Raw genomic sequence first — 26,399 nt, 5'->3', positions numbered from 1 at the left:
AGCCTACATTAACATTCACAGTTCGCAGGATCTGGTTTGCACCACCAAGATCAAAGAGGCAATATTGTATGGCAGACCATATTGTATGTGTAGCTTCCTTTGAAACCTGAGGTCTGAGGTCCCTCTTTGGGGTCTGTAAAGTATTTATTTAATTGCAGAATCCATGTTTCACTCATTAATGACACAAGTCTTAACCGCCTGCTGTCAGACTCTTCAGCGCAAATGTGTTCTGAATCTTTTACGAATGACATAACCATCATTGTTCTAGGGCTCATTTTCTAATACATACAGTGTGTGTCATGTCTCATTTCCACAATTCATGCATTGAGGGAATATCTTTTTTCCCCTCAGCCTACTGTTACACTAAACAGCAAGAAGGGAAAAACTGCATCTTGCTCCTGCTAATGTGACAAACCGAACTGGGACAGTCGAAAATTACAATGAACAACATCAAGCCGCTGTTAGTACAGTCTGGCTGTCAGAGCCTTTCTGAGCCAAGAAAGTAAATCAGTTTGGAGTTGCCTTGCTTTCTTAAAGCACTGCGTGTGTGGTGGATGGTCCTCTGCAGGCCATAGCGGTTTGTTTAAGGTAAGCAATCTAGTGTAGACCCACAGACTCATTTATAAAACTGGGTGCAGAATCCACGCTAAATGAATATTGCAATTCCCAATACCTATATGGTTAAAAATTGACTTGATTTAAATGGGCTATATAATTATTTGGTTATAGGTCTGGAGCCAATACAAGGTTTTCAGTAAATGGCATTATACCTGATGTTAAGTCAGGGCTATGAAGTGTGTTGCTGCACACTGACAAGGCATGGGTATAACTTGTGGAGGTCGAGAGACACCGATCTCAGTCTCCTTGACAGGCGTCTTGCCTTCTGCGGTATAAATGGAAACTGCTTCATCAGTGATTTCCAGCAGAGAAGAGAAGGCACAGGTCTGAAAAAGGATGGAGCCAATGAGGGTGAACCAGGTGAGTCAGGCATTCCTGCATGCAATTACACACTTTATGGGCCACTTGTTATTATTAGAAAAAAGAGGACCAAATTGCAGAGACTGTTCATGTTACACACAGTCTTCATTCAAATTCAGACCTTGTACACTCATGTAGAAGGTCTCATGCATTATTGCTTAATTACAGAATGTCACATAATGTTTTGATTACTTCCTTACATCTGAAATTGCAGCTGCGACACTTTCACATTCAAGAAAAGCCTGATGCCATATCCACATGAAACCACTCAGGAAAAAAAAATGTTTGACTTTTGAAGCATGTTGTCTACACTTGGTGAGGGGCCACATGAGAGAAATCAATGAATTTCTCAAAGAATGTCCCAAAAGCAGCCCTCTGCTAGAAAGATTTCTCTCTTTTCAGGATTTGTCCTGGGTGAAAGTCACATAACCAGTGTTGCTTTATTCACTGAAGTCTGAATTTTGAAGTATGATTAAGAATTTCTACTTCTGCGGGGATATTTTAGGGTTTGTGGCAGTTTACCTATTTAATATATGGTGCATATATTTTGGGAACTCATGACCATGTCTCCCATATGTACAGTTCAGGAGTTCAGCAGCCATTGTTGCATTGATTTGGTCTGTGTAAGGAGCTTAAGGAATGAGCTCTGTCTGGATCTAGACTCTAGGTTAGGTCTTCTCAGCCATTTTGTTCATGATTTTCATGGGCAGAATTTAATTTCGACAAAATTACCCTGATGCCCACCATGCCAGCCACTGTTTCCAGTTCTATTTTAAGAGCCCACTGTTGCGTGCACATTTCAGATGCATGCATGCAAAGGTTTTCTATTAGCCCAAGAAAAACTTCTGTGTGCATTTACATGTCGTAATCCTTGTTTTCCCTCATCCTGTTCATCTATTTCACCTAAGAAAAGCTAAAGCCAGTACTGATTTATAAGTCCTAAATGCCTTAAAAACACTTCTTTTGCAAGGCCACGTTTTTTACCTTGTGGAGTCTAAATATTAAGTAATTAAAAAAAAAAAAAAAAATCCTATGGAGTGCAAAAATAGTGCAGTATTAGCACTGTTGCAGCAGAAATCCATTCAGCTACATTTTTCCATAATGGTTTGAATCAATTTGTATTTTCCCTCTTCATAAGCGCCTCACCTAGCCAGTGTTATTGCTTAATTTATTTCTTTGCAGTGGATAAAGTCACATACACACACCCACACGTTTCTATATCTGGATCTTCCCTTCTACCTCTTCATAGCATTCAAACTCCACATCACCAAGACAACTCGGCAGCATAGTTCTTGTGCTCATGAAATTTATTTTCCCTGTCTTCAGACACGTTTTCCTTTTTTGACTTTACTGACAGGCCAATGTCTGGCAGAAGGACCAGTTACTTTTCATGTATTCACAAATCATCTCATAATTTTCAACTCATGTCTGAGTCTTTTTAAAAATAACATATATTTTTATGGGAATGTATTCCATACAAACAAGGTATCATGCAGAGGAGAAGCGTCTATCAAACCTTGATTAGTGGCAGAGAATTAGCTTTGTGGAGCAGTAAAATCACAAGTTACATCGTCCTAATAGCAGGAAAACTTAATTAACTAGGTGAGCCTTGGGGGCTCTTACAAAATGCCTCCCCAAGCAACAGCAGAGAGCAAGAATGACCCCCAGCTACCACAAACCTGCTTACTGATACAGAAAATATGATTGCTTTTCATATTCCAGTGAATTTTCAACATTTCCCATTTTACCTCAGGACACACAGTCGCTCAGAACACATTAGAATAGGTGTATTGCAGGAAAAGGGGCAGCGCGTGTGGGCGTTATTAGCTAAATGAATTTTAATAAATAACACTGAAACATAATGAAACATAAGACAATATGAAAGGCGAAATTAAATGCTTGTTGAAGTATGCAAGGCAGATAATGGGATACAGTCGTGAAACAGATGAGTTTAAGGAGGTGCGTGATACTGCGTGTTCAATTTATATGTAAATCAATCCACCTAATAGAATGACCTCGACCAGGTGCCAGAGGATAGGAAAACCATCCCACCCAAAAGCATTTCTGAATTTTGAAATCTCATGAGCTTTTACTAGAACAGGGTGTCAGCCTGGTGTTACAATAACCCATTAGAGAACAGGCTAATGAGGTGATTCATTCGAGTATCACTGCACAGCACCCACAACCGTCTACGCAATGCACATGTGTGGCATAGTCTGCATAGGGTGCCCATATACAGGTGTCTACAGCAGGGAGCAAGCTGCCCCTTTCACCTGTGTCTGTGTCAGTACGAGGTGGATGGATGGGTGACAAACATGCCATCGTTATCTGCCATCGTTCCATGTCGCCTTTTTATCCTGTCGTAGTCTGAGGCAGAGATACTATGTGTCTGTCACACTGACCCTCCTTGTTAGAGAGACAGCAGGGGATAATCAGGAGAGAACAAATGATGTGCTGCAAACCTCCTGCTGTGTGACCTTTGACCATGCACGCACTGTAGACATGGTAACCCGTCTACATGATGTCTGTGGCATGCAACAATTACTGTATAGGTGAGAAGAAGACAGAAAATCTATGCATATTTCAACAACTTGTTTAAATTAAGACTTTTCTTTTAAAAAAAAATCTATGTGGGCGTGTTCTGTGGAGCAAAGGCGCTATAGTGCCACTGTCTATCAGTCACTAATGGTGTGGAGCAGTGGGGGGCCAGGACACCTGCGTCTGCTGCCTGATAATGAATATGATGAAGATGGATAATACTTTACCCTGTCTGAAACCGTGCTCTCAGCTAGGGAGTGATTACTGCTGTAATTGGGATCCATGGTGGCTGCCGCTGGAGATACTGATGATGAGGCTGTCTCGACTAAAATGTAGATAACATTGACATTACTCATATTGGGCCCAGGAGTTACAACTTCACAAATCACCACTGACAACCTGTGACCTCTTTTTCGTTTTTTGTCTTTTTTTCTGGAGTTTCACTCCCAACACAAATTGTGTCAGAGTAAGAATTTTTATACATATCGCAAAAGCAGCGATACTTTTGCAGACAGAGTCGAGATATGTTCAGTTCAAGTTGACAAAGCATCACATTAAATGGACCCCTCCCTCATAAAGTCTTGAAGTATTGAGATAATTTACTTATGTAAAAGCATCAATACCACACTGTAAACTTTTACTTTATTAGAAGTAAAAGCGCTGCATTCAATACCTTCAGGTACCTTGAATTTGTACTGAAGCACAGTACTTCAGTAGTATACTTGGTTACATTCCACCATGGCCACAGTGAAGCAACTGGGAATCAGTGACTTTGACATCCTGTGTTTATCAGCCCCAGGTTTTCCTGAAAACCTGGCCATGTCCTCATTTATCCCTTGAGCTGGTCTAAACAACAGTGGAGTCCCAAACATCATTGATATGCCAGTCACATAAAAGACACAGGGGCAAAAACACTTAACTGGAAAAGGAAACAGAGCAGGAAAGCACTGGTGATATTATTCACTTTTTGGGAGTCATTTGGATTAGTTGTGTCACTCTGACCCCCTCTGTTTGTGCCACAGGGTTGACACATTGATTACACTGCTACATGGGCCATCTCCATACTTCATGCTGTTTTTTTGAAAGATTTCACAAAGAGATTTATGAAGACCCCAGAGTGATCATTACCAGGTGGCCTTGTCAGGCACCACTTCTTCTTTGGTGAGATTTTGTGGGATTCCTGAGGGACGATGGGTGTCCTCTAGGTAGTGTCCTAGTGCATAGAGGGTGCCGGGACTAAAGGATAGGCGGGGTTGGGGGTGCTCTTAATGACCATCTGCTCAGAGAGCAGCCTTTTTAATGAAGACGGATGTTGGGAGGATCTGACCAGGGGGCTCCAGGCAGGGGTCTAATGACACACCCTCTTATGTCTGGACCTTCTAGGTTGTCTTACGTGTCCTGTCAGCCCTCGCCACCATGCTGGCACCAAGAAATTCTAACAGGCCTCCTGAAGCTATAACACTGCTATCAAACTACTCACACACACCCCACAAGCATGTCCCACTTATCTGATAACTGCAGTCGTGGGAGCTATTCACCCTGAGCCATATATGAGTCTAGTCAAACTGTTTGACAAAATATGAAAACTATTATAGTGAAGCATCAGGCGCATTCAAGAGCAAACAGGTGCAATACAATAAATAAGTTCATCCATGTTGTCATGCATCCTGAAAAGTTTTTCTATCAGTCTAAAATACAGAGTGGCAACAGGAGGAGCTACAGTACTGAAACCTATTGTAAGCTCTATAATTTCATGTTTTGAGATCAATTCAATTTAACTTTATTTCAGACTCACAGGTCCATAGCAATACAAAAATGATAAACGAGGACAACAACGCAGCAGCATATTGCAGCTCACAAGTCCACAGTCATTAATACAGACATCTGTTAGGCTCAGTTAAGGCAATTATGACTACATTTTTTAATCAATTAATCAAGACATAAGCTTGTACACAGAATTCATCAACATGGCATGAAAGGTAGGAACTATACTTGTCACAAACTCGTGACTTGCACTCGTCCATCTTGAAGCTTCAGCAAGAAACTAAATGCATCACGAAATGCCAGCAGAAGCCTTTAACAAGTGGGCTGTATAGAGTGGAGTACAGCAGGCTCTGAAAAGACCAGTTTTAATGTCAAGAATGTATAAAGAAACACTCTAAAGTCATAAAGAACAAAGGAAAAATTTCCTTCTGATCCTCCTCGGTTTTAGTGATCATGTCAGCACTCTTTTTAGAGTTAAATTTAATGTCATCCTGCACACCATAACTTGAGCAGACTGAGCAGTTGCTGTAAGCCAGCACTATAAGGAGGACGACGAAGTCATCAGCATACATCAGATGGTTAATAAGACTATCCCCCAACATATATCCAGTCTTGCATTCTTTAGCTTTTTAGAAAGACATCCACAGTATATACAGATTGAAGAGAAAAGACGACAGCTTTCCACCTTGCCAGACCCCACTAGTCAGCAGCAGGGGTACAGATACTCTTAGCTTGCATGGTTCAAATAAGTGTAAGATTTCTATCATGTATGGAGAGACTTGTCTCTCTTGTAGTTTAATAACCAATTTACTGGGATTCATTTGGTGCATCCGGGAATTCCATGAATACTGTCATGTTATGTCTTGCTATATCCAAATGCATATAAACACACTTCTATGCCCTGTTCATTTCTAAAACCAAGTTGCCTGTCAGTAGTTATTAAGTATTCTTGACACCTATCCAAAAGAATTTGTTCTAATACTTTGGACAGTATGCTAGTCAAGGCAATTAGTCTACATCTTCTATGCTGGATATTTGACCAGCTTTGTCTTTGACTGCTGGCACTAATGAGACAGATAACATAGTATCAGGTAGGATGCTGTGCATTAACCATCTAGAAAAACACATACACTGACATTTAATGGCTTCTTCAGATGTTCTGTTATTTGATCATCAATAGGGTCAGTTCTTATGTGGCCATATGAAAAGGTTCCAGGTCTTGAGCATAAATGTTCAACATGTAGATAAAAGCTCTACTCTGCAAGCATTATATCAAGTTGAGTCATTGTTATGCCTTATGCTTAGTCACTGAGCCTCATCACGTTATGTTTGAGTAACTCAGATTTAATTGGATTTCAGTCACTAAAATTAAATTCCCTTTCACTCGTGATCCGCGTCTTTTGTTGTCCGAGCTTCCTTTCACCCTTTGTGTTGATACTGAAGGTCTTGGGAAATATTTCTGTTGATTTGGCAGGCTCAGAGTGCTGAGATTATGCTCCGGCGCTCAGGCCTCATCTTCCTAGATGCGATTCCAGAGCCGCAGAGTTAATAATATCCAAAAAGGAAAGAGGGAGCTTACAGCAGCCACGTCCTTAGGCTTCATCCCCGAATGTGCGCTCAAATTAAAAACAAGCCCGTGGCCTTACGGCAGTTCTAAACACGGGGGCTGTTGTGTCAGCAGTCTTTTATTAGAGTCATCCTGTTCAGAAAACACAGCAGGAAGAGGGGGGAGACGGAGCCTGCCAGTGAAGACATGGCCGCCAGTGCTCCCTGCCATCCTTTCCTTTTTTTTCATCAGACATCACTTTTCCGTAAAGGTTATTAGAGAAGTCAGCTAAGATTGATGGATGGAGATGGGAGACGTTCAGAAGCCCATCTCTCTCACACTCATCTTCATCTGAGTGTTGGTACTGACAGTGGAGGAGCAGAGGAGGAGATGGATGGATGGGTCTTTTCTCCTTACTGTATTTCATGTGCTGTGGATAGTGCTGCATCTCTATGAGCACACTATTTATAGCATTTTTTTAGTTTAGGCATCTCACAAAACATTAATTTAACACTACAAAACAACATGAGTGATTTTAATGTTTATGGGAAACTTTTAATGCAATTTCACATATGGGCGTGTGTAACAGTGTATTTGTCTATTAATATGCTGTGAGTAAGTACGTGAGGTGCCACAGGCTAATAGGAGCCATTATAATGAGGGATGATACCAATAAATTGATATCTCCCACTCTCACCACAGTCCTCTCTGCAGCTGCAGTTAAATTGACTCAGCCTTCGCTAACCTTGTATTTGACTTGAACTGTCATTAGCAAATCAAAAGCAGATTAATTAATCACTGGTCCACTCGGGCGTGCATTACCTTAAGTGACTATTGTAATATAACTTAAAGAGAAATCACCCGTGGTCTCTCGTCTTGACACCAGAATGAATGCTTTGCTACTTCCAGGAGTGCTGATGCTGTCACCAAGAGGGGGAAAATGGATTCTGTAAGTGCTGGACAGTCTATTAGAGCATCAATTCTGCTAAGAATGGTCAACACTTATGTCTCATCCGGTCTTCTTTAAGCCTTTTTATTCTATCTGTTAGTCTACCATCTCAAGTGAAGGAATGTGAGTACATGCATACAAGTACTGTACTTAAGTACAAATTCAAGGTACTTGCACTTTACTTTAGTATGTCCTTTTTGTGCAACTTTATACTTCTACTCTACTGATTTTCAATGCTACTGATCAACACAAGTATGAAGTAATCGTTTATGGGATGAGAAATTTCTCCCACCTCTTAAGAGACATAAACTATTTAAAACCCCTGTTGGATTAGCGGCAAAATGCATCGTCACAAAGCTGAAAAAAACTTTTTAGAGACATGTGGTTCTCACAGGACAGCGTTGCAACAAGCATATTGATCTGATAAAATATGATATTACTGTAGATTAAACTTTAACGCCGACAGCAGAAACATAATATAAATGCAGCAGTCACATTAATTCAAAAGCATCAAATATACTAGTAAAACACTGATGGGGACCATTTTTCTGCATAATGAGTACCTTTACTTCTGATACTTTAAGTAGTTTGCTGATGATATTTACAGGCTTTTACTTTAGTAAGTTTTTCTTTTTTTTTTTACTTGTGGTGGAGTATTTTTACAGTGTTGTTTTAGTACTTTTTGCAAGTAAAGGACTTGAAAGTTTCACCCATCACTGACCTTCTCTCCTTACATCCTTTCCTTCAAACATAATGTGCTTGTTTGGAGGATGCGTGGAGGAGGCCATGGACCACAAGAGACAAGCGACATGTTTCAAGAGGACTGGAAACTCTAAGTGCTATCCAGTATGAGCATAAATACATGAAAGCACTGCTCCAAGTGTCAGGGTTTGTTGTTGAGTCAAAGAGCGAGCAGCTACGTCAGTGTTGTTGTTCTGCCTCGAGCTCAGACGCTTCACCATCCTGTTACACTCTGACATTTGGAAACGCTCCGTGACTCACTTTGTCAATGCAAGACGAGGCCAAATCACAGTGGGGCTGGTGGATCACTGCTTGAAGCGAGCAAGATCCCTGGAAGATGTAGAGCATTTTATGTAATCATGTGAACATGGAGCAGTCTTACCTTGCTGACCTTTACAAGCACAACACTTTGTCCCCTTTCTTACATCTTTCCATTTTTTTTTTCTTATTCTTTTATCTGTATCTGAAAGTCTATGGTGCGATGAATCAGACTGCAACCACCCCACTGGTGTACTAATAGTATCCCCTGCTGGCAAAAGAGGGAACACTTCACACAAAAACAGATGCGTATGGAAAAATCTGCTGCACATAACTATTTTTTAAAATGACAATAAAGAAATGCTTCTGAAGACATCAGATTAGGAATATGAGAGTGAAAAGTGACATTGTGATGAAGTGAAGCTGAAAACACTGCATGAATGTAGCCCCCCCAACCTGCTTTCACAGACTGGGGAGTGTAGTAATTTAATGTTAGCCCACCAGAGGTCACTGCCACTTTACATTCAAAACTATAATTTCTTTTATCTGAGACGTCAAGCCATCAGTTTAAACCATCAAATGACCAAAATACTTTATAGGTAGTGATTTTCCTGCTGCGAAATTTAAGGCTTTAATTTAGCAAATGGTCCAAACAGGACAGCAGAGACAAGCAGAGCATCCTCAGTTAATTCCAGTTTTAGATAATGCAGTGAAAGTAGCCCATAAGCAAATGAAGTCTCTGGAACTTATGCAGAACGTCATTCTGATCAATGCAAATTCTCAGCAGACGTCATGACCGACTGCAGACTTCAATTAGTCATTGGCCACTCAGGACAAAATAGTCAGCATCGTCTACTTACACATGCATTTTCATTTAGTGGATGCTGTCTGTCAGGCTGTAAGTTCATCATTATTATAGATTGTGGAGCAGAGCCCCTCTATGTTCCAAGAACAGCCAGCATGCCTCCTCCTATAAACATGCTGGTTTCCATGGCAACCTGGAGCAGGATCTACAGAGCAAACACTCCAACAGCCAGGAGAAAAGTGCCAAACAGTGGGGTCTGAGCTGAGGTGGAGGGTTAGAGGAGGAGGGGGAGGATGGTGTTAGTGGTGCAACAGAGCAGGTAGATTGATGTAAGGTTCAAAATGAAACGGTAGGAAGGCTCAGAAAATGGAAAGAATTCGTATTGTAGAGTAAAAACTTTAGGGTCTCTCAGAAATGCCAAAGAATGCCTGCAATTTTGAATTTTGCCCAGTGTGTTATACACTGAAATAACTGAATTAAAAATAATCTTCATGACATTTTCCTCCTTTTCAGAACAGCATTTTAAAGATTTCTTCTATTTTACTGAGACGAAAAACCCCTTCAATACATTTTATCAAATAAAACTGAACACAGAAGCCTTGTGGTGTTACTCTGAGGCAGGACGCTCATGCTTTGGAGCATCTGTGTCACTGCAGCTATAAGCAGGCTGACATTTTATACCTTAAAATAAATATCTTTTACCTTACCACCTAACATTTGCTTGTTTTTGTTTTTTTAATTAAATTACTGCACGAGTGAGGATGTTTTAAAACAGTTTTTCAGTGGAAAAGAAGTTTTTCGTTTAAGAAATCTTAATTAATCATTTTTTTTAAAACCACGATAGACATTTTTCATGGTGGTATGATGGAGCACGCGCTCACCTGAGGACTGTCCGTGCACACGCGCGCGCACCAACGCGTTATGGCTTCATTCGTAGAGCGAATGAAGCCAATAAGCGAATAAATATAAATAATTTTAGTTATAACCCGTCGAGTTCCACTCAGTTTGAAGTGCCGCCGTTCACATGACGCTGCGTCAAGGGCAAAAGGGCTAATCGGTGAAAGACAAGAAGTTCTGAGACAGAGGAGTGAGGCGGGACGCCGCCGTTCAAACTGAGGATCGACTCGTCTGCTCAGTGCACAAAGTATAAGAGGACCACGGCATGTGATCTGCTGCTGCTGCTGCTGCTGGCCGCCACATTACACCCACTGCCCCGCGGAGAGAAGGAGCCGTTCATCCTGACATGATCGCGACAACAACAACAGGTGAGCGAAGGCGCCATCGACAACAGCAGCCTGGACAAAAACTTGACAGCTTATTTTGATTTCTTGACTTTTACTGTGTGAGGGCACTTTTTAGAGGAAATTCCGAAGAGTGAACTTGAGCAGCTGCTGTGTATATGGATGTAGTGTAGTGCAGTGAGAACATTGGTTTTTATAGGCTAAACTTTAACTTTAAAAGTGGAAACATGCAGGCACCACAGAACATGTTAACTCAGCCATCATGAACTCTTTAAGACATCATGCTGGTGTTTTAATAAATTACATTTTCTTACAGTACTAGCTTTGATGTTGGCTAATATTTGTTCATTTATATGTTTATTCTAGTATATTTTACAGTCTTGTGTAGATGCAATCAGTACAGTGGAAATGTCTGGCTGAGTGGGTTTTCTACAGCTCAAAGTACAAAGACTGCTTTGCTGCTTTAATATTGCATTTTAACTCATATTCAAATACGCCCTTTATTCGTGGATCGTATGTTTTATGTTTTGTTGTTATTCATTCTTTCCCTAGGTACGAGCAGTGGCTTGTCATATCCTGTGTAAAGCAAACTTTACAAACTGCAGCTGCTTGAATCATCATCCTCTCGAGCTCAGAGCTCATGCCGATGAATCAGCTTCAGCCATGAGTGGGAAAGGTTGTCAGCTCCTGGTGTCTCCTTGCAGCGTGTCCCCGTCACTGAGCATGATCAGAGGACACCAGTCCCAATCCATCAGGACACCCATGTCTTCCCCGCAAAGGGCCAGTCTTAGTCCCTCCGTGGGCATGGAGAAAGTGAAAAGAAGGGCCATGCACTCCTTTGCTTCTGGGAAACAGGACAGAAGCCATGTTGTGCTGCCGACCCTGAGCCTCCGCAGACAGGTGCTGACCTATGGGAAACATCTAAACATGCAGACTCCATCACCACACCAGCAAGCGCCTTCTCATCAGCCTCCGACCACAACTGTGACATCTACCATGCAGACAGGACTCTGCTCCTCGAACAGCTTCAAAGGTAAAAACAAGGTTTAAAACTATCTAACTTTTGTCTCCAGAACTGTATTTCAGTTCTGCAGAATTCAGGCTGTAACCCCCCCAGCTAAAAAAAAAAACAAACCTCTGTCTGTTATTGATAATTAACCAAGCATAAAACTTGTCCCTAAAATTTCTACAGAGGAAAAGTGGAAGGAGGTGAAAAGCTCATTAGTGATTAACAGAGCAGAAAGTGTCTGTGGCCCGCTCAGGCAGGCGAGGGAAATTCCACCATCTACTGTATAAACAGTTAAAACAGACTAATTGTGATGCATTTGAGTTCGATTTGCATTTGCTAATGACTTTTCCACACAGATGTGTAATATTGTGTTGACACTCTCAACTGATCTGTGGAGTTTTGCTAAATGCGGATAAAGGCTGCTCTGCTGTGACCTGCACTTTAAATAAATGATCTCCCTTATGGATATTCTGTTTGAATTTTGGGCTCGTGTCCAGCAGGTTGCTCTGTGTCTGGGCCCACCATGGAAGTGTTTGGTCAGGCAGCTGCTGCTAACCTGACAGTGACCAGTAGTCCCATGACTGTTGTCACAGGTCAGCAGTATGCTGCAGGGCCTGCTGCACCACTTCCTCCATCACATCCACACAGTGTGCCGATTCCTCACACGGATGCCAGGTGGGCAGTATCAGTAAAATTATGTGATGATGAGCTCGCTAAAGCTTAAGAGTGATACTAAAGTGAATAACAACAATCTGTTTCAGATCCTTACTGTCCAGAGAATCCCTGGCATCCACCACCCTAAGTCTGTTTGAAACACAGTCAGTGTTTAGTGGCAGACATGACTGGACATATGGCTACCGTGTGCTTCCTCCACTGGGGCCACCGCAGTGCTCCACACAGGCCAGTGAGGGAGGTGTGCAGCACAGCCTCTCCCCTGGCACGGCCATGTCTGGTACGACCGTATCAGGAGGCACTAGCACCTCTGCCTCCCTGCCCTCATACCTCTTCGGCGATGCCGGGAGCCCCAGGCAGTCTCGTGCGAAGAAGAGAGCACTTTCCACCTCGCCTTTGTCAGATGTGATGGGTATTGATTTCAACTCCATCATACGCACCTCGCCTACCTCACTTGTGGCTTATATCAACGGGTCCCGCAGCTCTCCGTCCTCCCACCCCACGCTCTCACCTGTCCAGTCTGAAGGTTACGGTCACTTCCTGGGCGTGAGAGGCTGCTGCATCCCCCAAGCCCATCCCTACAGCACGCCAGGGTCTTCGCAGGCCCTGGCCCCGCAGACAGAGTGTGGCCGTATGCAGATGCTTGAGGAGGGAGGGGGTCTAGAGAGCCAGATGGCAAATATGGTGGTGGAACAGCAGTGCCTCCCAGAGGAAGGAGGGGCACTAGAGAATATTTCAGAGAGCTGCAGCCAAACCGCCAACAACCTTCTGCCCCATCTACAGCTACAGCCAGCCCTGTTGACTACTATCCAAGAAGCCGCTCTTCCACAGGGACCTCCACCACCCTACCACTCACACCAGCACGTCCACCTCACTCGACGCCACTGCAAAATAAAGCCCCCTTCTCAGGACCCTCTCACGCAGCCTCGCATGGTTCCTCCGAGGCATGGGGTCAGCTTTTTACCCCAGGTCCCGATGCTGGAGGAAGAAGAAGGAGAGCTAGAGGACTATGGGGCCCACTGCTGCAGGTGGTTGAACTGCAGTGCAGTCTATGAGCAAAAGGAGGAGCTGGTAAGGCACATAGAAAAGCTACACGTTGACCAGAGGAAGGCGGAGGATTTCACATGCTACTGGGTGGGCTGTCCGCGCAACTTCAAGCCCTTCAATGCCCGATACAAGCTTCTTATCCACATGAGGGTCCATTCAGGAGAGAAACCCAACAAGTGCACGGTACACCATGCAGAACCCAAGTCTCCACCTTATTTTCATATTTTATCTCTCTTCCTCTCAGAAAAGATAACTGCGTGCTCCCTCCTCTAACAGAACACAGATAGTACAGCTAAATCTGAATCAGATGACAATTTTTTTTACTCATTTGTGACAAGGCTGAGTTAATGCAGTCAAAGCAGGAACATGATGAATGTCAGGGACTCATCAAGTTCAATACTCAGTGTTACATTCAGTGCCACAGTATCTATATGCAGGCTTTCAAGCCTCAGGCTCCAGGGGGAAAAAAAGCCTTTTTAGGGCAAATGCCTTCATGTGCTCTGTGTTTATGGCCAGGGTTTAGATCAAAAATATGGTCCCGCTCTCCTCTTAACTTTAGCCATGGGGTAATTAGCGAGGCTCTGTGATAATTGACATGGGAGTTAACTCAATTATGTAGTTATTAAATCAGCACAAAGGATGCCTAGCACTTTAGATCTGGCATGGCTCTCTGGTAGTTACTGGGTCTGTCAGCAGGGGGGTTTGCCAGGCCACCGTCTGACAGACTTGGCCATCGTTTTGGGAAGGTGATGCCCCATAGTCTGGCTCTCTACAGGTCTGCATTTGTGGCCAAAGAGTTGGCGTTTTCCATGGGCCTGATTATTAATGAACTACTAGCTTTGTTTGCCAAGATGGATGATCTCCTTTCTAGCTGTGGTTTGATTTGATGGTGCCTCTTTGGTGTGGTTGTTTATTTTGAATGTAGTGTGAGTGGACCAACCAACCAAAAAACAGACAGACCGACATTGCCATCCACAGAGTCATGCCGCTAGCTAAAAGTGATGTATGGATTGTACATCACTCTTAACCGCCTCATGTGTCTTTTTCTCACTCCCACTGGGAAAAACTTGCGACTTAGATGAGTAATTGACAAACGAGTGGCCAAACATGCCTCATGTCACCGCTTTCAATAAGTCAATTATTAACAGCATGCATGCCTGCAGTCGACCTTTTGTACCAAAATACTCACTTATTAGTTGAAGCACACTCTGTTGCCATGGGGCTGAAATCGTTGGATGGATCTGCGTTCCATGTAATCATTCAATAATGAAGAAAGTATTCATGGTCACAACCCACCGCCAAAAACAAAATTGATACGAAGTGGCACTTGTGTTTGTGCTACAGTAATTATAGTACAGGCTAATTTTGAATAAAGGGAGAAAAGGCCCGTACTTATTTCAGCACTTTAATGAGACGTTTTGATTCTGTGTGGATTTTCTTCAGGTCAAGTTTGAACATTATGTCAAGAGTGCAGGCTTTTTGCTCTCTCTGCTCGAATATTTTCATAGATCTGAGCTGGAGTCTGTGAATGTGTTTATTTCGGCTTCCTCTCGGGAGACACTACAGGCAGAAGCACTGTTTTTTCACGCGTTGGTCAATTTTAAGATTTTGGGCTATTTTGCTTATATAACTTGTCTTCTCTCAGACTAGTGGAAAGAAAACATCCAAAATACACATTTAGATGATTAATGTGGTTCAGCTTTCTGTTCTGGACATTTATGCAATAGATAATGTATCACTGACATATTCAAACACAAAACTTCAGAAAACTTGTAATACAAAATGTTATCTTAATGTAAGTTTGTCTAAAAATGGGTGGAACTTTACAAGCTGTTTTCTCAAAATGAGTTTTTTTTACTCGGAGACAGGAATCCCCACTTCAGTAGCATTTGCAAATGAGTTCAGAATTATTAGATAATGTATTATTTGTATATTTAAACATAACATTTCCGAAAATAGGGAATGCAAAAATAATTGTTTTGATGCAAGTAACCAGCTGGTGAAGTTTCATGGTGATATCTATTAGTTACATTTTTACCCTGTTCACCAGTTGTATTTCCAACTGAAAGGAAATGCTCGATATGAAAACTTTGAAGGAAAGGAAAGGAAGGAAAACGTTCTTCAATATTTAGAGAAAGCTAATTTCCCTTCAAAGAGCCCCTCTTTCAAATGCTGCAATAACCCAAGCTGTAGCGCCCAGTTTTCCTTAGGAAATGATTGGCAGGTGAATAAACTGATGCGTGATAAATGAAGTGCGAGCCGGCGGCAGAACAATGAGGTAGCTCTTGTTACACAGTGAACATACAGGGCAGGCTCAGGCTTGTAGCTGTCATCTCACAATCTGTTTAATGATGATTGAACAGTGAACAGTTTGTTAGCATACTCTTGACTCTATTTGCATGTGTCACTGTGTTTTAAACATCAGAGATTTTAAAAGCACTGTTTGAAACCCAAACAAGAGGTTTCTAGTTATTCTAAGTCAGCACATTAATTCGGATTTTTTTTTGACAATTTTTTTTTTTATGTAATTGCCATTTTGCCACTTGCTCCTCAGGTAGTGGAGCAATGGCTTGGCTCTTTGTACTTATTAGCTTGTGCATTATGGCTACCACTCCAGCGCTGATTATGTCCACACTGAAAAATCAACTCTATTTTCATTTAGAATGATTGTGTAAATTGTGCTCTTATATTTCATTATTTTTTAATTAAATAGACTGACTGTTTTTTTGCAAAACAACACTAAGCCCTGGTGTGCATCATTTATTGGCAAAGGCAGCCAAGAGTTTCTTCATCTGCTTTCTCTCAGTCTGCATTATTCATGCTCTGATCATTCTGTGCATTTGCATAGAATGAAAATGAAACTTGCTAATAAATTTACTGACAGGAGCAGCTTGTAATCCAAGCCTTTAAGCCTAATGCCACTGAGGGCAGGCCTGATAAGATTTCAGGTTTGACAACATTTCAAACACCATCCTTACAATTGTTTGGAGGGAACTCACTTCGTTTTGGCACCAGGAAATAATGCCTTAATACCTGGAATGCATTGTCACATTACAGCGCCTGTCATTCTGCATTAGTCAACAAATTTTGTTCAGCTGCAGAAAAGCAACCTAGTGTCCTCTAAAATTGAGGTCTGATACCAATTATTCACAGTTTATTCCATATATCTTTATAAATGAAGGTTTGCATGATTTATTTTGTTTTCTGTTAACACAGAAACATTTTGTCAAACATTTCAAGTAGCTGTTATTTCTTGTGTAACATCCCTCCAGGAATTTACAAGCCAAAGGAGACAGCTAAAAAGCTGAAAAGCTAAAAATATACAGTATAAGGAAACAGGTGAAACAAAAAGAGGGTAGAAATATCACCAGTGAAACAGAGAGGAGTGGAGTCCAGAGTGAATTGACCTCAGAGTAAGACTGGGCTCTGGACAGACTCTGCTGGCACAGACTGCAGCTGTCATTGTTCAGCCAGGCCGTGAGTACCTGCCAGGACCTGTCAGAAGTTGGCTGTAACACTGATCTACACTGAGGAGCCATGCTGCTTTCTTTTCAGCCCAAACGTCCCTCGCGACAAAATAAAAAGCCCTCCGTGCTTTATGAGAGCTTCATGAGACAGAGAGAGACTTACACAGTTACCCACCCCTGGCTAGTCCTGGAGTCTTGGCAGTATTTTAGCTTTATGCTGGTTTTCACTTGTCCGTTCAGTTTGCTTCTGAAAGACTATTTATCTCTGTCCTTGCTGTTTTTTTTTTTTTGTGCTACTCCAGCTTAGGGGACTGTTTAGGATTGGTGCGTCTCCTTATGAAGGAGCATTAACTAATAGAGCAGAATTGGAAAGAGCATCCAAGTCAAGTGTGTGGGAAGAAGCATTTCTCATTCTGTGTTACTCTCCTGTTTTTGTTCAGTTTCTAATTTAGTCTATTTGCTTTGGTGCTGGTCAACCCTTGACCTTGTGTTTTATAAAATGTTTAGAATACAGCCACCATTCATTTGGCATGTTTTGTCATAATAAATGCAAAAAAATATGAAATGAAATGTAAAGGAATTCAAGTTCAAATGCAGAAGCCTGTTATAGTTTGTTACAGTTTTTAAGAATAGATGTCAAGAAAGAGGCACATTGGGATGAGAAAGTATTTCTTGGCGGAATGCAGAGGAATGTTATTAGTGATGTATTAAAGGGAAGAAAAAGCATTATAATTCGGGTTTGGCAGTGATGACTGAGAGGTATCAGTATGTGAGGAATCTGGCCTTGGAGGAAAAATAACAAAATTGGACATGGTCTGTGTGTTTTCTCCATAAGGCTTAGTAAGGACATTCCAAACCCCCTGTGAACAGGAAGAGGGAGAGCAGACCAGACCTTACAAAAGAAAAGCTTCGATGAGTCACATATTTTAGCTGTGAAGTCACTGTTGTCTCATGACACAGCAAAGAGCTGTTTTGTTGGTGTGGGTTGCTGTGGTATTAGTATTTTCCTGAAGCCCAAGACGAAGTTCAAGGTTGTGTGTATGATGCAACGCGGTCATCCTTCAGTCTGAGATTTGTGTAAATGTATTAAGAAAAGTCCACTGGAAGTGATTTTCCTTTTTTAGCAGTAATTCCTTGCGACCAACTGCTGTCAAGGTGATGCCAGATGAAGGATTCAAAACAGACGACAATACACTGATATGTGTATGAACACTGACCCCTGCTGGTGCAAACCCTCAGAAATGTATTACTTATGATGTTTTAAATATAAGTATAAATCCACATTTAAAAAAACAATTATTTTGAAGATTTAAACAGAATTTGCTAGCTTGTTGCAATTAAAAACACTTAACTAGCAGCAGCCGGCTTTAGGGGTGCTGTTACCTTTTGAAAAGTGGCCTGCAGTTGAATCCTTGCATACTTTTGACAAAGGTGCATCGCTTGAAAACACAAAGCCTCACGATTCTGTCACTGTGAACTATTTTAAGGTTCCTGTATCACTGTGACAACAGTTTTCTATTTTGCAGCAGGAGTGTATAGCTAGAAAACAGAAAGGAAAAAGAAAATAGCTGAGAACAAACCATGTATTTCTGCAACATTCGTGCCTCTGTGAATCTGGTTATGTATCTGACTTATTGATAGTGACCTTTGTAAGAGTTATCTGTCAGAAAAGAAAAGCATCGTGACTGCAATCAAAGCAGTTCAAGAGCACTTACCATTTAATTTGGGGTATGTTATTTTCTTAGTTACATGCATGCAATATTTGGGCGGTATCATGGTTATATTTACACATTCTCCAGTAAAACTGCATCTTAACACCAGCATCCAAAATTGTGCTGACAAATATAAAGGTCATTGAAATGACAAGTACAAATTCACAAAATGATTACAGTGCAGCAGGGGGCAGCTGATACTAAGAGCAGTGTGGTTGCACAATAATTAAACATACACAGTCCTGTGGTACAGTAGAGTCTTGTTCCAGTTGTGCCAAGGTAACAGAAACTTGTCATCAAACTAAAATGCACCTGTCTCTCCCTTTGCTGCTTTTCTGCTTTATAGCTGCTTGCCTGCCAGCCATGAAACGACTGTAGCATAGAGCAGTTAGGGTTTACAGTATTTGAGTGTCAGTTGAGACTAAATTATGGTCATTTTTCCTTTCAAAAGGTTTTCTGTACTTCCTTTTCCACTCCCTCCCACACACTGAGGTCAGCAGGCCTTTGTCTGCAGTGACTTCCAGCCCATGAGCTCAGAGCTCCATGTACATATGCAATATTATGTTGGAGGTCTTGTAGAGCTTATCTTGAATATCACACTGGATGGAGCCAACAGCCACAAATATAAAAAGAGTTCAAATCAATCACCCCAAGCATTGTTTTTAATGCATGTAGTAAATACTGCTAATCTGAGGCTACCTGAAGGTGATGGACTGCTTTGACTGCTTTCACTGTGTCTATATGTGGTTACAGTTCGAAGGCTGCAAGAAGGCTTTTTCCCGGCTAGAAAATCTGAAGATCCACCTGCGCAGCCACACGGGGGAGAAACCTTATCTGTGTCAGCACCCGGGATGTCACAAGGCCTTCAGCAACTCAAGTGACAGAGCTAAACACCAGCGTACACACCTGGAAACAGTGAGTGGCAGCCTTGCACAGACATGAACAATTATGGATGCTGTTTCAGAGTTTGCGTGCGAGCGTTTCTGCGTGATTTTGCCTCTATGTGGAGTCTTACAAGTTTTCATATGTCTGCGGTTGTGCAGAAGCCATATACGTGCCAGGTGCCTGGCTGTGCAAAGCGTTACACTGATCCCAGCTCCTTGAGGAAACACGTGAAATCCCACTCTACAAAAGAACGACAGTTACGGAAGAAGGTACAGACTACAGTGCACGCTGTTACACCTTTCGTCATTTATAGTTTTGCCTCTTTCTTTTTTTACTGGTAAACCAAGTGCACAGCTCAGTGAACGTTTTAAGTTTGTTGACTGACAAACTTTGTGTCATTGTGCTTTCATTTGGCCTAATTAATGGGCAGTACTGAGTATATACTCTGTGATGCTCTCCAGCCCATAATGTTAAGCTCTGCAACTCAACTGTTCACAGGAAAGTGAAACTTTCATTAACTTCTGTCAAGGTGTGCATGCAGTCAGATGAAAATATCCAGCAGGCGTGCTTGTCAATTTTATACATCCACTCGCAGAAATTAGAGCTAGGTCACACAAAAATACACTGAATTCCACTGTTTGTCGTATATTTTCACCTGCTTTATTTTCCACTTAGGGTGACTCAATCATTCAGGTTGTGGCACTGCATTGCTGCTGTTAAGATTTTTGCACGTATGTGAGAGATTTATGCTCTTTAGTTCCTACTGAGGTTGATGTCACCATAGATACAGACAAAGAAGGTGGGCAGTTACTAAAAAAAGTGACATTTTACAAAGTCTCCCACATGCACAACTTTTTTCATCTGAAACTCCAATAAACGTTTAATGTAATTGTGATTTGAGTGATGATCCTCAAGCTGGAGAACATGTTATATTTGTTTGTTACCAAGGCCACAGCAAAACCCAAAGTTATAGTGAACACAGTGCATAACAACCCTCATAAGTATTCATTCGCTGCAAATAGTACTAATGGGAATAGACAGGCATCCTTAATATTTTCATAAACCCAGTGTTTGATGCTATTTATGTCTGGCATTTATTCTGCTTTAGCCATGAAATGTGTTTACACTGATTATTTACCTCTCTATATTGTAGCTTGTATTGTGTATAGTCCACCATTCCTGCAACGTATGTTGCCATGTATGTTTCTGCACAGATATGTTAAAACATTATGTTTCTTTACCACAGACATGACTTTTCTTTACATTTCTTTATGTGTAAATTTTCTGTTTTATGTTGTAACAACGATGTGATTAAGGTCTGGTTAGGTTTAGGCACAAAAAACACTTAAGGGTTAGGAAAAGATCACATTTTGGAAAATTTTATGCTTTGTCTCGCACTTATGCACTGCTGCACTTCTTCTAAAATGTATTTTACTTGATTTTATGCAATCTACAGTATACTTTTTACATAACTACTTTATTACTATTATTCAGTAGTTTTATTTTCCATCTTATGTTATGCTTGTTCTTTTTCATCCTTATTCTATCTTATTTTCACTATTATTATCAAGTGGGTTTTATTCGCCATCTTATTTTACATTTATTTTCTTTTTATGTTCATTATTGGTCTTTTTTATGTGAAGCACTTGGTGCTCGTTATTTCTTTGTAATAAAGCACTTTGAGCTGCATTTCTTGCATTAAAGGTGCTATACAAATAAAGTAAACAACACCTATATAACAAAATATACAGTGTGTAATATCTTAGCAAAAAGGCACAAGACGTCACATAAATGAGTAACGGACGCAATACTGTAGAAAAAACTAACACGACATTGCTACTGTTAGTGTTATAATTCAACAATTGAAAGACAAATTTCACTGTTTATGTTTATGCCCCATGTGCCACTTTTCTAGATGAAATCCACCGCTGATGTGACCCAGGACACGCTGACAGACTGTTTAACCATCCACCCTCTGCAACCAAGCCTTTCCCCTCTGGCAAGGATAGACAACAACTTGAACTCTTCCCCTGGTGCGTCCCATGAGTCGTACGCGGGTATGTCTAAGCCCTGGCTCCTCGGCTCAATAAAATGTTTGATATGAAAACTAGATTCTTAAACATATCCCCCTGCAACAATGTGCACATAATGGATTTATCCATTAGATTTGGGCTGAGGTGGACAGCCCTGAAGTGTCTGTCATCCCTGTTCCTCAGATTCTCCGCAGGGACAAGACGCCTGCACCAATCCGAACCTGGCTCTTTTGTGCTCCTTACAAGACAACTACAGGTACATCTGATGTTTTTTTTTTATTTTAAATGACAGTCACAAAATTAATAATTCAAACTATGTTACCATTCTTCAACTTATGCATGATGTAAGAGGAATTTTGGTGGATGTTATCGGTCATGTAAATGCATACTGTGTTAGCATGTGCCATTCAGAAGAAAAAAACAAAGCCTTTTCATGTTAATCTATTTGAAATACTGTGAAATATAACCATGTGCGGCAACATAAGAGTCAACAGTTGGAGCAGTTAGCTTTGCTCAGCGAGCCAACTGGTTTTTGTTTTTGTTTTTTTTTTTCTTTTCATTTTGCATTCCCATTGGCACAGCTAGAACTTTTAGCCATGACTCATTCAAATGCTCTTTTCTCCCTTTTGATGATCTGAAACAATCAACTTAAACATTGGTCGTCATGGATTCAAGTCTATAAGCTCATAATTAGAATAATCAGTTTCAAAGAAAGCACTGTTTTGTGCCCTGATAAAGAGTATAAATGGATGTTTTTTGGGGGGGTTATTGGTGTGTGTGGGTGGGTGGGTGCTATGGCTGGAAAGAGGCTTTACAGGTTGTGCATGGCCACCAACACATTTCCCTGGTCAACCCATAGGAAAACACCCCCTTTTTCTATACACTTCAAAGCATGTGATAAAGTATTTCTGCCGCTCTGAGCAGCCAGATGCTCATGGCTCCTCACTGGCTGCGATTGTTCTCATATCAGCGGTAGGCCAAAGCATTCACTGCAGGATTCTGGGGAAACAATTGGCCTCTGAAAGCAGACCTCGCCTTGCCTCATTGGTCTCAATCACTGGTATTAATGGATGCTATAGCCACCGACAAGAGCGGCTAAGGAATTCAATAAGTGAATCATAAAATCAAAAAAATACCATTTAACGTCCAGCGGGAGAAGAGAGACATTGAAATTACTTTTTCTAGATGTTAAATCGATTGTAAAATCCTTGTTTCCATTTTCTGTACACTTTTCTTGGATTCCTTTCAGTTCCCATTCAGTCCTTGTATATTGTCAGCAAACTCTGGCTTGTGAACGTGTTTCTTGGCGAAGCCTAACAGCGGGGATATCAACTGCCATGTCCACCGAACAATTTAAATCTACTTGTTTAATGTTCTGTATTTGCCAGTGAGTTGCGTGAATATGAGAGCACTGCCCTTGATTTTCTTAATGTTGTGCAAATGAGCAACAGAGGTGTGAAAGTTAAGGTGATGATTTACTGTAGGGTTGATCTCCAGTACAAGCCAGACTTGGAGGGAAAAAAATGTATTCTGTAAAGTTTGACAAGTTTTCCTATTTTACACAAGAGTCAGAAGGAGCTGCCTTGATCCATAATCTATATAAAAGAGTGATGAAGAAACAAATTGCAGCCAATGGTCTTGCACTATTGTGTTGGAAAAACGCTATGACTGAGCTTGCGTTGCACAAGTGTATAGAGAATAAAATGTAATAGATCATCACAAGTGCCTCTAGAGTGCTTCTGTTGCTACTTATGTCAATTGTCAAACACAGAAAATCAATTTTGCAGTCATGAACTCAATAACTGAAACACCTGAGATGGCGTATATTTTTCAGTATTGTGCAGAGAATGTTAAATAGCATACATATGCTTTTGAATTCTGCTTAAAGTCAGAGCAGAAAACATTCTACGCCGAGTTCACCGTCCCTCCATTCTTATAGCAGATTTATGCCTTGCATGAAATGACGGGTTAAATCAGCTGTGCGGGAAGCCACCATGCTCAGGAAGTGAGGCAGAGGAATTCATGAAAGCAGAATTCTTTCCTTGTTGTGTGGATGTAGCAGAGATGGGAAAACCTGAACTGAAGGACAGAGCTTTCTACCTTCATTTAAGTGGTTATTTCAAACACGTGCCAGGTTGTCCATCTCATGTGCGTCACTCCAGCGAGTAAAAGATTGCCTGAGGACAGAGAGCGATGAGGACACTTTTATCTCATGTGAATGGAACCAATGCTTGTCTAAGACTGTCAGACTTACACAGAATGTGTGAAACTGTCACCTTGTCATTAGCTCATGATGTATGGATTAATTAATGCTTTATTTGCAGGCTAACATGCTTTTACATGGAACTGGGGCGAATAAGACAGAATACAGTTGTTTGTCGAAGTGCAATATTTGTCTGAGTCTGCAAAATTCTAATTTAAGGAAGGTCAGAGGACGATGCTGTTGGTAATTATGGATGTTCTTAGTGTTTGACATCCACAGTAAGTAGTTTAGCATTACATTACATACAGCTTCATACAAACTGTATAATATTTTGTCTTACTTACTTTTTAAGGGAAATACCATAAACTGAATCATATATAGCATCTGTAACACCTGTAGAATGTACTGCATTTCAGTACAGTACCCCTGCCTCTTTAAAGCTTGCAGAATACTCTGTAATATACTGCAATCCTTGATTCCATTCAATGGGTAATCCTTTTTAAAATGGTGAAAAATATTTAGAAATCTTTGAATATTTAAAAAAATTAAACACATCTTACAGATTATTAGAGTCTAGCCTCAAAAGGACCTTAATATTGAGCCATTGCATCTCTCATTGCACATCTGTTTTGGAAATTATTATTATACAGGTATTTCTTCTGCCTGGTCCACTGAATACAATAAATAAGATATTTTTATTTTTAATGCTAAAAATGTATACTGTTCTTTTTCTTTATTCCACAAGCAGAGTATTTACTTCAGTCTGAAATATTTCAGGTTTGTTGATCCTTCCCCTCACCAGCTCTTCCCAGGGGACCAGTGTGGGACTTGCTCTTCCACCTGCCTCCCGCATCCTCCCAATGGGACGTCTCTGCAGAACAACCGAGATCTGAAGCACCCCAGCCAGCCTCCAGATCTAGCAGATCACAGTCCAGGTACTCAGAGGTTTATCGTCAGTGTAAAGTTAAGGTTTTTTTTTTTTAATAGATATGAAGACAGTCGCACAGACGCGGAGGCTCTTCTGAAAAAGGAATGTAGTACAATTTCAGATCTGAAGAGCCTATTAGCAAATGTCTGGGCAGTTTGACAATCTGTTTGAACAGATTTTCTCACATGCACATTAATCGTCCAGTATATCTTTATGATGTGTAGCAGGTGGCTGGTGATTTTTCTAGTTAGACAGGATCAGGCAGCCTTACTCTACGTACCTTTAAATAGCAATCACCTTTTTTCCCCTCGGAGATGACAGCCACAGTGATGTTGACAACGTGTTCCGAAACACACAATTTAGTTTTAACTGCTGAGATAAAGACAGGGTTTGAAATGACTGAAATGCACAATTTGTTTCACTTATGAGGTCTAACGCTGCTGCTCTTAAAGAATGTATAATGTCAGGAGAAAAAGCTGTAGACTTTAATTGCGTTGTTCTTTACAAAAAGATAAAAGAGTGAGGCTTTCTCATTTACGCGACAGAGCTTGCAGGGCAGATGAAGATGCTATACTGCCCTCCGCAATATGGTGGGATCACAGCACGGACCAGCTCGAGTCACCTGATGCAAGATGATGCCTTTGGTGACAGCCTCCCTCCAGCAGTCAATAATCCCAATGGGGTGGCCACCTTACAAACAGCTTTTTCCAGCATTGCAGGTAATGAAAATAGAGTCTAACCAAAATTGCTCTAGGATGAGCCCTTTATTGTCACTGGATTTCACACCTCTCTCTGTGCATACATGCATCTGTGTATTTATGTGTGTGTGTGTGTGTGTGTGTGTGTGTGTGTGTGTGTGTGTGTGTGTGTGTGTGTGTGTGTGTGTGTGTGTGTGTGTGTGTGTGTGTGTGTGTGTGTGTGTGGGTGGGTGGGTACGGGTGCATCTGCAGGATTTGATGGGCACAGCCAAGCACAGGATGTGGCTCCTAATCTAGAACTGCATGGAGGGGATTTCTTCAGTGTGGTGGACCAGTGCACCAGCCAGGTCTCCTGCATCTATACAGAGGGGTGATATCAGTCAAATGCACTGTTTGGTGCCTTTGCACGGTTCTGTGTTCCCGCTTTAAGATGGCACCGCAACCTGGCGGCATCTTCATTTAGCCAAGGCATTGACTCTTACCTTCTTTCTTTTCTGTCTCTCTACAGCTAAATCTGTATAAATTACTCTACACTTTATAATCAATGTATAGTAATGACTGAGCCGACAGGATTTGGTTTACTTTATTTGTTTTTATACAGCTCATGTGTGATATGAAGTTATGTACTTCAAGGGTGGTATTTCACACACAATATTCAACATTGCAATCAAAGGAAAGTATGCGAGGGTTCATTTATTAAGGTTTTTCTTAGAACCATGGCTTTGTAACTATAGTAACAAGACGACCTTACCATTTCACTGTAACGTTCGTAGACATAACCTGTTGTTTGAATATAGTGATGTGCTATGAGTGCTCCTGTGCCTAGATCACGAGGCTGGTTTGTGTTGGTGACCATATCAGTGATTTTGCATGTTATAGTGTATTTACTGAAAATGTCTTACACTCCACGTTGGCAGTTGACCCT

At 41.2% G+C, this 26,399-nt stretch overlaps 1 protein-coding gene across 2 annotated transcripts; it reads left to right on the top strand.

The window, feature by feature from the left end:
- The first annotated feature begins 10,748 nt into the window (after positions 1 to 10,748).
- On the top strand, positions 10,749 to 25,898 carry glis3 (GLIS family zinc finger 3). Of its 2 annotated transcripts, XM_070989160.1 has the most exons (11): positions 10,749 to 10,844; positions 11,373 to 11,853; positions 12,327 to 12,504; positions 12,591 to 13,731; positions 19,481 to 19,642; positions 19,771 to 19,881; positions 21,528 to 21,669; positions 21,829 to 21,901; positions 24,626 to 24,783; positions 25,322 to 25,495; positions 25,727 to 25,898. In XM_070989160.1, exons 2-11 carry the CDS (start codon positions 11,484 to 11,486, stop codon positions 25,846 to 25,848), a joined length of 2,631 nt encoding a protein of 876 aa, XP_070845261.1. In that variant the 5' UTR covers positions 10,749 to 10,844; positions 11,373 to 11,483; the 3' UTR covers positions 25,849 to 25,898. The 2 variants fall into 2 exon arrangements, with proteins under 2 accessions (XP_070845261.1, XP_070845262.1); XM_070989161.1 differs by lacking the exon at positions 25,727 to 25,898 and having other exon boundaries at positions 24,651 to 24,783; positions 25,322 to 25,447.
- Positions 25,899 to 26,399: the final 501 nt, after the last annotated feature.

The sequence above is a fragment of the Chaetodon trifascialis genome, chromosome 20 (genome assembly GCF_039877785.1).
Source record: "Chaetodon trifascialis isolate fChaTrf1 chromosome 20, fChaTrf1.hap1, whole genome shotgun sequence".
Classification (NCBI taxonomy): domain Eukaryota; kingdom Metazoa; phylum Chordata; class Actinopteri; order Chaetodontiformes; family Chaetodontidae; genus Chaetodon; species Chaetodon trifascialis.
The sequence above is the reverse complement of the archived record's forward strand: the minus strand, read 5'-3'. Positions and strand labels throughout refer to the sequence as shown.